We start from the raw sequence: 15,348 nt of genomic DNA on the forward strand, positions 1-15,348 counted from the left end.
AAAGTAAAATGTGTCTCTAGGTGTTAAGATAAAATATGTATAATTGCTGTCCAGTATTGCTTTCAGTTTCATACATACAAGTTCCACTTGATGATCTTTGGGTAACAAAGACAAAAATGAATCTCAAATGGGATTCCAAATTTTCAAAGTCTTAAAAGGGTACTTTTCCCTCATCTATCAGTCATGGCTTCCAATAGTACATGCAGAATAGCGCAGCGCTTGAAAACTATTTAAATTACCACAAGGATTGTGCAGTGTGCATCTTCTTTATTTAAAAGACCAATCAAAAAAGTATGAAACACTTTGAGTCCTTAAAAGCCGAATTTTTGTGTATTTGTATCTGAATATGCCAAATTGAGGTTCTCTTTCTGTCCAGTCACCTTCTCTTTGAGTAACTGAGATGGGTTAATTCTCTTCTTCTGTTGCCTTGACATGTTTGCTTTGATCTTTCACCCCAATACTGCATTACCCCATAACATCAATCTTCCAACACTTTTTACCATTTTTGGAGCTGATCACGCACCAGGCTTACCTGTGCAAGTTCTTTTATTTGTCCCACCTAGTCCTCTTCCTGGTTTCATATGCATTTGTAACAGCTTCCACACAGCTTTTTTATAAAATAAATCCATTCTAAATAATTCTATTTTCTTTGCTTCCTCACTCTCTCCCCCTCACATTCTTCTGGCTTAATCATCCTTTTTTTTATTGCCATTTACAAATATCATGTGTGCATATATTGGTGGGGAGAAGATTTTTTGCCAGCCTGACAGACACAAGGACATCTGGCTGATTTTAGTTTTCTTTCACTCGCCTCCTGCAAAGCTACTCATGAGATACCCCCAGTACAGATGCCTATACTGAATCAGGGTAGAAGTGATCCACTTGTTATATTTGCTTCTGGAATATTTTAACCAATTTTAAGTTATGCTCCAAAAGACTTCTCACTGAAAGATCAGCAGACTGTTTCTGATGCTTCTGTTCCCTTAGGTCTTGCCCCTAAATTCTGCCCCGACTGCAGAAGTCTCTTTTCTTTGTTTTTTAAATCTTCTCTCAAAACATCTTAATTTTCTTCCTCAACATTTTTGTTTCTAATGATTTCACACCCTTGTTTCTGCCCTTGTTTTTATTTGCTGTGTTACATTGCATAAAAAAAAAAAAAAAACATGTTGCCAGAGAAAAAGAAGAATGACAGATCTTGAAGAGGTGGTTGGGTTTTTTTTTTATAGCTAGTCCTCAAATTAACCTAATGGATATGAACAAAACTTAAAAATTACTTGAGACTTTTAGTAGCAAATTTTTGAAGGCACTGGCAATTCCAAAAGCAAGTTCCTTAATAATATACATCAGCTGGACACACCAAAATCACAGTCTTCAAGGTACCCATTGATTTAAATGCTCCGTGTGATAAATCAGTACACTACACACATGGAAGAAGTAGACGTCGTTTTCCATTATCCTCCTCAGGATCAGAGAAGAAGAATTACTCTAATTCAGTATAACCTCTAGCCCAACTTGGAACGCAATTCAAAGCTCCTGGATTGTGTTACAATGCAAGGGGACCATCACGCTGGAGCACATTTCAGTCAAGGCTTCCTCCAAAAAGCCCCCTTTGCCAGGGCATGGAGGGGAACTGGCATCCAGCCAGGGAGGCTGTCTCTGTGCCAGAAAGACATTCCTTCACAAAAAAGAACTCCTCAGCAGTCCTAGAAAGGCAATTTTAATTTCATCTTGCACCATTCAATGACACAAAAGGATAGTAATGGACTAAGATTTGATCAACTATTTTTACAAATGATAGGGACTGCTTTCTTCTGACTTCAAGTTTGAACTTGCTTTGATTTAAATGTCATCACATTAAGTAGCATTTCTTTATAAATTCTTTTTGGAAACACAGTTTTACAGAACTTCATGAAAGGCAACATGCACACCAAAAAAACCCACCCAAATTAATAAAACAACAACAACAACAACAAAAAACCCCACACCAAAAACAAACAAACAAAAAACCCCCGAACACACAAACCCCCTAGATTTTCTCCAGAAACTAAAAGTGTGAATGGTGGAAGACAAGATTGTGTGCAAAATTGAAGTGTTTTACTCTTTAGTTTGACAAAATTTAAAACATTAACACGCTTTAAAAACATAAAAGGAACCAAATACAGGATCGATTCTTTGCTTTCAAGGCTTACAACAGTAAGCAGGAAAAGGCTACACTGCAAAACAGCTAATAAATGGGGATGTGTCTGTTACTCTATTTTGTATTCTCCTGTCTTCTCTAATGTGATAGGTCTCCAAGTATTAACACAACCAGGGAGGAGATGGTCATAAACAAGCTGTCAAGCATAACTAAGCTATTGTTTCTGAATCTTTTAATAAATGTATAAATGCAGTGTTGGATCATTTGTAGTAATAAGGTGTGCAGTTTAGGCTATATTTGTTTCCATGGTTATCAGCAGATCGGAACGCTGTTCCTTACATGGCTGTGTGGTATGGAATAAAGTCAAACTCATACAAGTAGGAGGCTCCGTAGATGGCCAGCTGGACACTTTAAGATGTAGCAGAGGGAAACAAAATAAATTTTGAAATCAGCAATTTAGCAAGAGAGAAGACTGACAGAACAATCTTTGCCCACTAAAACATAAAGATGGTATGATGAATCAAGGAACAAATCATCTATCTTCTACTTGAGAACAAATGGAAAGACAATTAAATAAACAGATGAAGAACAGAGGGCAGACTAGAGGTAATATCCCAACAGCTTAAATTCTACTTCAGTTCATGTACATAAAGATTCCTCTTTACTGGCTCTGGGCAACTCCTTATGCTGGAGGAGTCTGGAAGCACCTGTATCTCTTCATTGATTACACAGAGGGGATTTGATGGAATTCAGAAAACTCAAATACAGCCCAAGGAGCCTAGGAAAATATTCTGCACAGCAGAAACTTTCAGATTTTTTCCTATGGGAGGCCAAATAATATAAGAGAGGTAATTTCAAAGATCATCATCACAACATCCATATGACAACACCACTAATTGTTTAACTAAAAATGCTAATATTGTGAAAGTAATTGATGTGTTTTAAATGCTTATACAAAAGGAAACCACAATGTTAAGTAGTCAGCTCTCTGCAGGTGACCACCAGGATGTCACACAGCATGGATTTTGAGCTTGTATTTACAATATTAAAGAGCTGTACTGACTACCTCGTTCCACGAATAAAGAGACTTGTGAAGCTGATTTTCCTAACAATTTCTCTCTTAAAACCCTTTTGATCCTCTGATGTCTAAGAAGTGAGCTCATGCCAGTCCTTTCCTCAAAGTAAATACAGGCTTTTTCCATCTCTGTGCTGTACTGATGCTTATTTTCCCTAAATCTGTAGAAAGTTAGTACCTTTGAAATCCATGACATACATGGTTGAAATTAACTCACAAGACTAAAAATTTAAGGTGCACAGGCACAGATATGCAGTTCCTTAAACATTATTTCTGTAGGGATGTGAGTATACATACCTAGAAAGCCAAATCTCATAAATTTCAGGGGCTAAATAACTATTTTCAAAAAAGCAGATCCAAAGCACATATGTTGCTTCTGATTTAGACTAACAAATACACCACGAACATATGTTAGAGTTTCATATAAAAACCATGCAACTCCTCCTTCATGCGTTAAGCAAGGCATTGGCACAGCATGTGCACTTTACACACACTGTTGTGCAAACACGATGTACACACAAAAAACCCCAACAACAAATTAACAACTTCGTAGCACCATAAATGTTCAGCCACATTTACGTACATTTACCATTTAAGTAAACAGGAACAAAAATATATATACTTGCAATTGAGAGCTCAATAGACAAATCCTATTGCCATAACAGTGTACCTTAAACCTTCATTGAAAATATTTTGGGTTTAATCTGTCAAGATAAACAATAATTAAGCAAGTCACTTTGTATTAATACAACATCTAGCCCTGTCACTATGCATCAAACTACGGTCACCTGAATGGAATTCATCAGCAAATTGTGTCAGCTTTGCACTTTGATACCGGCCGTTTCCTTACCAGCTGCCAAGGTCTGCCCCATGCCTGGCTCACTGGTTACACAACCAATTTGATTGCAGAGAGTAACAGTAAAGTTGTACATCCTGTAAGGTTTTAATCCCATTGCTACGTAGGACAGCTCATGAGCCTCAGCTATATGCAAAACCTGCAAACCAAACAGATTGGAAGATGACGGCTGGTTAATAATTTTTTTCATTCCTGCTAATAGATGACACGTTCGCTAATAAGAAACTTGTCTCTGAATTTGCAGATTCCTTCATTTAGTTGTGGGAAAGTCTGCAAAGAGGGAAAGGATTATTTTGGAGACTCTGAACAAGCTAGGATTTAGGTGATAATACTTCCCATCACACTGTTTTATGAGGTAATAAGCCAGTTCCTGAGTGGATAAATGAGGAAACAAAGTTATTGCCTCATAAAACTGTGTGGTGGTGCAGTTATCACTACAAACAGTTCAGCTATAATCCAGATGACGGAGATGACACTATTAAGTGGTGAAACCTGACCACCATTGAATGAGTGACATGATTAGCAGGCGGTGGGAGGGAGGAGAATGACTAATACCTACAGACATTTGAATCTGCTTTACTTTAGCAGTACTTTAAGCTATCAGAGAGTGGAACTGAATGAACTGTTGTATTTTAGATAATTTTTTTTTTATCGGATGTTTATTTAGATGAAAAATTCTGCAAGCCTGTGACTAAAAACAATTTACATTTATGTATTGTTACAACAGCCCCAAGAGCAGTAATATCACCACTTTGTAGACAAATAAACTGAGGCCCATCTGTGGTACCACTGAAAGACAAAATAAGCTCTGAAAAGAGAAATACAGTATCAGAGCACCAGATCCACTCCCACATTCTGATTACCTGTCATGTTTCTTTGCTCATTCCAAAGATTTTAGCTTACTTCTACTGCCATGGTATTTGTTTGCCAAACCCAGTCACCCAGAATTTACAACAGTATTTTGAAGTCACATATCTAGACTTTATAAAGTTGGTTTTCTGCTGTTTTAGGTTTCCCCACTTCAAAGATTTGTCCATTATCCAGGAAGCCAGACAGGTACCTTCTTAATGAAAAAAGTAGATTTCTACAAAACATGGCTTTAAGCATATCAGCAACTACAGCAACAATACAGAATCAGAACATGTGAAGTCAAGGTAATTTACATGTGGCTGCTCAATCTCACCCCTCCCAATTCTGAATCTCACCTACTACTGAAAACAAGTCAGCGTCAGCTCAGAAATACAACTTAAAACCTAAAAGTAGTGTATAACATTACTGAGCGCTCGAACTGATAGGTGAAAAAATTAGATCAGGGGATATACAGTGAATCAGGAAAATAATTCATCTCAATGTCAGGGAGCACATCAGACCACCAATTTTACTATTACCACTCAGGAAAAACAATGTAACTAACAATACCTGGGGAAATGGTGGCAAGAACCTTTGTTCAGTCATCAGACTGATGCTGTATCCCATCACTTCTCCTCTTGCTAAGTTTTCTCCAGGTTTTTCCCATGACACATTGAGGGAATATGGTGAAAGAGGGAATACTGATGGAGATGGCATGAATACTGGGGCTGAAATAAAGTTAATGAAATAACATTCATAAGAAGTGAGCAATGTGTGTAAGGCAAGCTTTCTCACTGTTGTTATGGAACACCATTTCAGACAATCTTTTTCTTTTTAACCTTGCTTTCAAGTCTAACTGGAATTTTCATATTATTTTGATGGTACATAAAAAGTATTTCCCCCACCATTCACTCTCCTGTTTTATACCCCGGCCATGAATGCAGAATAAAGTTCTGCCTATGTCTTCAAAGAAATACTAATCAACACCAAAGTCCACTGTAGCAGGTAGGAAAGTACATACAAATGGAAAGGTCTTAGACAAAAACTTCATGCAACCTGGGAAAAAACTGATAAAAGCAAAAAGTGTTCAATACTTCAGCATCTTAAAAGCAATTTTGTTTGCTAGGCCAGTTTGAAATTAACATGTCTCTCACTTCTTACAAAACAGTTCCCCTGTCTTCCATAGTAAATCTGTAAAAGGATTGTTTGCACTGCAGTTAAATCCCCACCTGATTACTCTGTAATAATAAGATACCAACTCATAGCACTTTTGCTACGTACAAACAACCACACTAATGGACCTCTTCCCAAATACAATTTAACACTTTTATAACATATAGTATTTAAGAACAGATAAGCACAAAGGCTCATTTTGAAATGGGAATTAGTTTAGCCTGCTGTTTTGCAGGAGCAAACGACCAAGGACATGATTTTCAAGCTAACAGCAAACAAAAGCATCAGTGATGTAACAGAGAAGCTTAACTGCAAAATATGGGCTCTGTAGCCTATAAAACCTAGATTTCTAATGAAAGCATTGACATAAATAGCTGTTATTTCAAACAATATATCGAGTGGCAAGCCCTTTTCAAAATCTGAACAGAGGGATCATAATAAGAGTTGTTGTGAACTGGTTAAACTTCTGAAAAAATGGTCCATATTTTGACACTTGGCCTCCGTGAAAACATATGAAAAGTTTCAAGTACAATACTTTTGAAAAGGTAACCCTCTCAAGTTCTTCAAAAGAATTTCTTTCTAAACAAATCAAAGCCTCAGTTCAGGAAAACTCATTAGAACCTCCTTTCTGAATACAATACCTTCTTGGACAACATTCCTGATTCCCATCAACTGTTAATACATTTGTGCCCTCCCCAAAAAAAAAATAATCTTTGTAGGAAAAAAAAAAAAAGAAAAAAAATGTCATGTTTTCTCCCTTTTAAAAAACATATAAGTAGCAACTGGGAAAACCATGGAGAATTCAAACAGTACTTGGTGGATTTTGCAATCTTGTAGTTTTGGAATTTGAGTTAATTGACAGGGATTATTTTCTTCAACAATATTTTATGTTGAAGAAAATGCTTTTGCTTAACATGCTTGGTTCTGAGATAATCTGATCTACCTTTAATTAGTTAAAAAATGAGTATTTATCCCTATTTGAATCCTCACTAGACACAGCTTATTGGGAGAAAAAAATTAAGAATACATTCTAATTCAGTTTTTCCTTTCATTTGTACCAAAAAAATTCAAACCAGTACTTACCAGCCTCTCCTGTTTTTCCTGATACCCAGTCGGAAGATACGCTACCTGCCATGTTTACTGCTAGCACATAAAATTCATACTCTGTGAATGGCTCCAGATCAGTGACTACGGTACTGGTCTGCGGTGGGGCCAGAGCATTTTCATTAGGAGACTCCATAACTGGTTGAGGACTGAGCCATCCACTGCTTTGGAAAATACGAATTTCAGGAGGAACAAAGTTCTCAGTTGGTGTTAATTTTTTTCTCATGTAAAGTTCATATCTTATAATTATGCCTAGAGGAAAAAGCAAGCCAGAGAAATCAGTGCATTTAAATAATTTCTGGAGTTCGACTAAAATACCAACACCAATATATTTAACAAGCTAAGAATCAATCAATTTACATCATAGAAAATACAGTATTAGAAGTTTTCCAGATTTCTGCTATTTTCAGCCAAATGCTCTCTTTGGCATTTCTTGCATTGCACTGTTTATTTTCCCCTCCGTGGAAATTTGGGGTTTGAAAACAAAGAGCTGGGTTACAGTATGAGTTCTGCTATCACCACTGTAAGATGATGTCCTAAAGTTCTGATCAAATGCTACTGAAAGTTACTTTAAGCCTCTGACTTTCACAGGGTTTGTTTGTGTGTGTCTGTGTGAATTTAATTATTATTTATTTTGGGTTTTTACACACAATGGGTAGGGCACTTTTAAGTTTAGTGCTAACCTTTTACAACATCTTACTGGATAGGAGATATGGGGAGGGGGGAGGGGGGTGGGGGGTGGGTGTATATCAGTTTTCCATCAATGTAAACTATTATGTACACAGGAAGGTCTCAGCACTTTGGTATTATAGTATGAAGTGACACCTGATCGTGGATCATGGAAGCAGTTTAACTGTAAAAAGAGACTGTAAGACAGCTGACTGGAGATTTCCCAAATGGAAAAGATGAGAGACATAGCAAAGCCAGGAGATCGCTAATTACCATAAAAGATACATGTATTTGGGGCTGTATACATGCACAGACCTGGGGAGGTTGCTTGAGAGAGAAACAGCTTCTCTCTTTTGTCTTTGGAAAGACCAGGAATCTGACCAGACATCAAAAGAAATACAAGAGTATTGCTTAAATCTGCCCATGCTAGCAATTACATACATGTAATGGCTACGGAGTAAACCATATGCTACAGGTTGAGAGAAAAGTTCTAGCATCAAATATCATGACCTGCATTGTAGGAACTGCCCCTCTAAATACATACAGGCATTCTTCCGCAGGCATTCTTCCTGCCTGACCTGGTAATATCTGGCAAATGAGATGTTTGAAAAGAAAGTGGAGCTCCCAACACACAGATGCTCATTTTGTGAACAGATTAAAATGCCTGGTTTTGCATGCACAAATACTTGTGCATCTAAGTGCAAGTTCACAAAACTCCATTGCACATATTAAAAGATAAAGCATTTACCAGTAAAATCTGTGGCATCACAAAAGTATCCTACAACAGCTGCGTTCTCAGTTTCAAAAACCTAAAATATTATTACACAAGTTGGACCAGCAACTCTTGGCAATCGCCTAATCCCTAACAAAGTTACACTGGTAATGCAATTAGTTACTACACATGACTGATGGTTTTAAAAACAGCCTTCTCTGTTAATTCTTAGATATTTCTTTTTCCATAACTACTATCTGCTTATTTATTCTTTGTCAGGCGATATCACCACATCTGTCTGAACTAGGTGATCTGGCAAATTAAGAAAAAATTAATTTTACTGTAAAGGTTTAATTATAAATGTGATTTTTGCTAGAGCAGATGCCACCAGGGGCTAAATCCTGGACCCAACATGCTCAGTTGGAGTTCTGGACTCCAAAAGATGAAAACACAGATTCCGAGGATATATTTAGTGGCAGACAGGCAAATTAAGAGAATGCCCAACTTCATTCTCAGTTTATGTTTCACAGATAAGGATATTCTAATCAGATTTGAGAAAATGCTGCTTTATCTTTGCAAAGTCTTTGACTTACAAAAGTAAATATAATATCCTACCGTTTGGTTTCTCAGGTGGTGACCATTCCACAGCCAGATCTGTAGAGCTGATGGTTCCTACCATGGGTGGGCGCAGCCATTCTGGAGGAGCTTGTGCAGTAATTACTGTTATTGGCTGGCTCTTCAAGCAGCCTCCACTAGTACAAGCTTGCACGGAAAAAACATACTTTGTAAATGGAATGAGATTCCAAATAATTGCTGAAGTTTTTAAGCCTTCATACTGACCACAAGGCTGAAGATCAGCCAAGCTAGTACATGTCAAAATGTATTTCTCTATGGGCCCAGAGTCATTGGAGAGGCTTGTCCAGTGAAGCACAACAGAATGGTGACTAACGGGGAAGACAGGATTTAAATGCAAGCTGCCTGTAGGCACCCCGGCTTTTGTTCTGTAGGTCACTGAGGGACTTCTCGTAAAACCATGGACATTGCTGGCTTGGATATAATAGGAATAGAAGGTATATGGAGATAACATGGTATCGGTGAAGGTCTGAGCAGCTAAAACAAAGAGATAAGAAAAAAATCTTATCAGTCTAACACATTAAAAATATTCTTAATTTTTGTGCTTGAAATCTTTCCAGCCTTAATCCAAGACAAGGTATTTGTGTCCATTTGCATGCTCTTGAGATCATTATGAACACTGTAACTTCTCAACTTTTTTTTTTTTTTTTTAAACAGGGAAAATAACCCTCCCCTTTTCCCTTTATTATCCTCCACTGCACATTGGCATCACTAGAGAAATATTTTTTTCCATTGAATTTATCCTAGTTCCAGCTTTAATCAAGAACAAGATTAATACAATTATCTTCTTATTCCTCCTTTGCCTGGAAATAATTATTTCAAATGTAAATCACCACTGATATTAGTGGATCTGAGTTAGGAAAAAAACCCAAACCATTCCATAAATTTTTACACCTTTGTTTTTGATTTATTTCACAGCATAACACCAAATACTTCATCTTTCCATGCTTTCACTTCCTCCCTTCTAAAAGAGTGCTTAATAGTTCATTTGTGAAGCATTTGAGCTTGGATAACAAGTGAAACAGAAGTGTAAATAATTATTAAAAAGGTATATCCAAAGCCTACATTTACCTCCCTTGCCCCGTACATTCCGTTCCTCTAGACAGCTTTTCAGCAGCTTTTTAGCAGCCATGACCATGAATAGCTCCTGGGTATATCCCAGAAGCAGTTACACGTTTTGGTCAGCACAGCACAATATGAATTCACACACAACCATATCACCATACATTGTTTTGCCTTAAGAAATAGTGAACATTGAGTAACATATTACATGCCAGAGCATGGATGCTCTCAAACTTTTTCAAAGCAAATGGGGAGGACATAGCTATTTCTAAGTCCTCTCTGTATGTCTGCACTGGCACATCAGCCGTGAGTATAACTTAAAGAGGACCACAAAATTACAAGTACTGTTAGATAATCAACCCTTGACATTGTTGTACAAAAGCAGCGTCAGCCCAGTAACTGCTTATAGCACTTCCACTACCTATAGTGATCACAAACTTCTTGCTGGAGCCCAGCAATAAGGATAACAAGAAAACGCGTAACCTCATCTTCAGGCCTTCCAAACCCTGGTACTTCGGGCAAGGTTCGGTTGGGACAGCTCTGCCAGCAGCAGCAATGGTTACTGCGACATCCTCGAGCATTAGTAGTGAGCAGGCAAGTGATGCAGCAGATTTCAGTCTTGCCTGCAAGATCCAGCTGTTCCTTCCTCCGCTTTCAGGTTAGCATGCCACTCGCAACGGCGGGTGCAAGTACTCGAGTGTCCTGTCGAATTGTTGAGCCCTTTCTGAGCCGCATGGACACACCTACCCTGGCTGAAGAGCTTCTGGGTGCAAAAGACTGAGTACCCAAAGCTGGTTTGACAAGCATTAGACAAGACTCTCGGACAGGCTGGCAAGAATCCTTGGAGCAGGAGCATGACAACCAGTTGCTGTGAAGGACACCAGCTTGCCATGTGCCCATTTTCTGATATTGTCTCCAGAGAAAAAATTAGCCACAAAGGCAGCATGACTAGAAACTCGGAGAAATGTGCTAGAAACTTGGAGAACTGCACTTTATAGGATGATAGGAACCCCATCCTATGGGCCATCAACTCAGAAGAGCCACAGAAAAGAAAAAAAGCACGTCAGAAATAAAAGAAAATAAAAAGAAAAAAAACCAGCAAGACTGGTGTCAGCAGCAGCAAGTACCACAAATCCTCATGAGATGATAGAACAGGACCCATCCCCACAGAACCCTGCTCTAGAACCATATGCTGACCTAGAACCTGATCTAGAACAACATGTGAGCTAAAACCTGCTCTGATACCCAGTATGGATTCAACAAGCGAGCTAGAAAATTATCTAGAACAGCCTCCCTGCCAAACTGTCCGCTCCAAAATTCGTATCTGCTCTACAAATGACTGCACCAATACCACCCCAGCTCTACAACCAAATAAACCTCAACACCCAGCCTCTGCAATGGACCTGGACTCTAGAGCCAACCTAGACTCTAGGGCCCCAGGTCTAATGCCTACAGCAAACACATTAGCCCCCTCTTTTAAAGTACGGGGATCAGGAGAGGCAGATTAGCCAGAATGCTGATGTTCTCTGCAAGAAAAGTAACCAGCACCATCTCAACATTACGAGAAAGTTCTTTCAGTACTGATGAACACCTGAGCACCAGATGACAACTTTATTTCAATAACAATATAGGTTAGATAAAAGTGGATAAAGCCAAAAGGTAGAAGGTTTTGCATGCCTTAGGTGACTCCAGAATGTGTTTAGCTACATTTATAAATAATTAGAACCAACATGATTTGGTGTTAGAATGGTAAAAAACTTTGGGGGTTTTCTCACATTTTAGAGCAGGTATTTCATTTTATCTTCAAGACAAGGACCGGTATCTCCTGAGCCTCTGGGAAGCCAGAGCAGTTAGGAAAATGTTTTAATTGGGCATTCTGCAACACTACCAGCCAGATCACCAGGCCAATTTAGAAGATTATCCTTAATTTTCCTTGGGAAGTTTAATGTTTCTATAAAACTCTCATTTAGTCATAAGATAATGTTCATCCAGTTGCACTCTCAGGCATTTCATAAGTATTACAAATTCCACACTATACTGAGAAAAAAGTACAATTATCAAAAGTTCTGACAGCATTAACAATGTATTCTTGTTCTTCAAACACCAGCAGATCATTTCACATCATTAATTAGGGGGATTGCCAGGAAATGTCAAAAATTTCTTTTGAAACCAGATCTATGTTTTTACAAAATAATGTTTTGTTAAGTAGAAACATGCTGATGTCTCATTATCCAGCTAAATACATTCAGAATTTTTCACTCTCTCCAAAGTATGTAGGTACAGTCAGGAAATAACATCCTCAACAATGTACTTGTTTTCAAGTACATCACTAAGCACAAATTTATGACTACAAAGTATAATTGCTGCTTTTTTTTTTTTTAATTAATTCTATTTTCACTACACTTAGGCTTGTAAAACAAATTCAAGAATTGGAATATTTTCTGTTAAATCTCTAAATTTTTTGTAATGTTTCTTTCTTTCCTCTTAATCACTTAGTCCCATGATTACATTGGGTTGCATACCCTTCCTCATGGTTTGTAGTGCTGTGTCCAAATTCACAGCAGAAGCCACAAGATAATCAACTGTAACACAGCAGCACACACCAGAACATTAAAATGTTAGGTGCCTTCCAAAGGATTTGCACTTCCACTGAATAATACAGTCTCTATTTTTTTTCCCCTCCAGGGTACATGCCAATAATTAGCAAGACTCAACTTCCGCAAAATATTAATGCTGCATCAGTATGAAAATGCAACAAACTAAAGAAGCTGCTAGAACAGAAGTCAAACCTTAGCGGCATTGAACCACACCTGTCATTTTAGAAAAAAAAAAACAAAACAAAAACGCTTGTGTGCCACATATACATAAAAATAGTATCCGAATCCATCTCCTTTTCTTTGATAAGGGGATCAATAGTAGCACAAAGTGGCCTTTCCAGCTAGGACAGAGTGTCGAATCCTTGAGGACTGCCTTCTGAGGATCCCTTTGCAAGCCTCAACATGAGGGAAGTGGTGCTGCTAAAGGCAAATCAGGAGCTACACTGATAGCTTAACAGAAGGTGCTAAAAGTTTGAGGCCACAAAAAGCTTTCCTAATCTGTTAACAGCTTAAAACTGGGAAGATGAAAAAAGGAGTTTAAACACATCGTGGTCTCTTCCATTCACCCTAATTCTTTACCTGGGACTTTGCCTCTTCTAGATTTTGAAGCCTGTGTATATTTGCAGGAAATGTTTTCGGTGAGTCAATTTTAAAGTTTTTCTGATAAAAGAGTAAAAAATTATCAGCTATTTTGGGTGACTCAGTTTTCCAGATTTTAGACTGGGGTTTTCATTTATTTCAAGCAAAATAAATAACACAGTACAGTAACTCGCTGAAGGAAAACAGAATAATGTATTAAAAATCACAGAGAATGATGACAGAAACAAGAAATAATTAAGAAAAATTGCACAAAGATACAGAGATGTATAGATACACACAAACACAAAATCTTTGATGTCATCTTACTATAAATACTTACTATAAGGGTGGTAGTCTTCAGTTGTATAAATTTCTGCCTCATCCCTATACAGCTTGTAAGTAAGCCTGTTCGAATTTGGAGAGTCAGGGGAACTCCATGAAAGACTGATAACAGAGGAATTGAGAACCTCTCCTGTAGGAGGAGGTTGTTGGAATGGAGCTAAAATATACACAAAAACAGAGAATGTGAAAATAAAGGTAAGCAACAATCACAGAAATTTAAATAAAAATGCAAAGAAACTGCTCAGTTTTCTTCAAAGAAAAACTGTCAAGTAAACACACAGTCACCCAGGCAAGACATTAGTAGACTAAACTGAACCATCCAAATGCTCTCCAACACAAGTACATGAAAAAAAATCATACATTCAAATAAATGACAAATAAACTTAATCACTTTTCCCCCCCCCAAAGTACATCACAGTTTTCCAAACACCACTTTTCTTATTTTTTTTGTTCACGTATTTCAAGATCTCTGTAAAATGGGAACATTTTTAACTGGTCATATTACTGAAGTCTATAGCTCAAATATATTATATTTTTTCAGAGGATTCATTCAATTTTAGCATAGGCCAGGCATAACTTCCTCTAATAGAATAGAAATGGAAAGTCCAACTAACTACAAATTTTACTCAAGTGTTACAATAAGCTTACTTAATCAAATGACAAAAAAAATAACGGGGCAAATTTTGAAGGTTATTTAGGCAATTCACTTCCATTTGTTTCCAATGAGATTTAAATCAATGAAAGCAAGGTGTCTAACATTTTAAGAAATAAGCTTGAGATTCTTACATACCAAAATACTATGCTGCTATCAATTCCATTAACTTTGGAAAATGTGCTACTTAATTGCACCAGTCTTAAAGAGAAAAACAAACCTGAAGTTCACAAGCCAAAAGTCTCACATTTTCAGAAAGAATAGTCCAAGTCCTTCCTACGTCTCTTTTGTAACCCAACTGTATGATCGTGGTCCTTTCTAGAATAGTGGTTATTACTCAGAAATCAAACTTCAATGGGCAAATATACACATATCATATATACACACGCGCACATAAACAGTTTTACAGTTGGACTTGATAACCTTAACAGCCTCTTCCAACCTAAATGATTCTATATTTATATTATTATTCAAGTCAGAGCACAAGTCCATATCCAGCTCCGAGATCTCCAGCCAGTGGTTTATAGGAAGGAAAGCACTACCCTCCGACCTTCAGCACAACGGGCATCCCAGAGCAAGACTGGTGTGTTTGGGCAGGTAGTAATTGCTATAGCTCGACTCAAAGGCAGACTGCCATTTCCCCATCCTCTTTACCAAGGGAGGGAAAACCAGGCAGCGCGGATGTAAAAGAAAACATTTTGGTCCAGGAATGAGAATAGCCGAGGGCAGTACATAAATCAGCATATGGAGTAAGCTATCAGGACCTGGATCCAGAACCACCCAATAAGCTTTTCTCCCTTACGTTAAGGGTTATAGGAAAATAGCAACATTAGATTCATGTGTCTTTTCATTAATTTTTTCTCTTTCTGCTTATAAACTATCATCATCATTACATGGATATTCACTTA

The 15,348-nt window shown here is 37.6% G+C and overlaps 1 protein-coding gene across 1 annotated transcript in view; it reads right to left on the minus strand.

The window, feature by feature from the left end:
* USH2A (usherin) overlaps nt 1–15,348 on the minus strand; it is a 390,339-nt gene that overhangs the window by 290,788 nt on the left and 84,203 nt on the right. The window contains exons 15-19 of the mRNA XM_055725922.1: nt 13,787–13,945; nt 9,191–9,685; nt 7,174–7,446; nt 5,488–5,645; nt 4,063–4,207 (exon numbers count right to left, since the gene is read on the minus strand). Of these exons, the coding sequence (XP_055581897.1) occupies nt 4,063–4,207; nt 5,488–5,645; nt 7,174–7,446; nt 9,191–9,685; nt 13,787–13,945 (1,230 nt within the window). The remainder of the gene's footprint in view (nt 1–4,062; nt 4,208–5,487; nt 5,646–7,173; nt 7,447–9,190; nt 9,686–13,786; nt 13,946–15,348) is intronic.

The sequence above is a fragment of the Falco cherrug genome, chromosome 13 (genome assembly GCF_023634085.1).
Source record: "Falco cherrug isolate bFalChe1 chromosome 13, bFalChe1.pri, whole genome shotgun sequence".
Classification (NCBI taxonomy): domain Eukaryota; kingdom Metazoa; phylum Chordata; class Aves; order Falconiformes; family Falconidae; genus Falco; species Falco cherrug.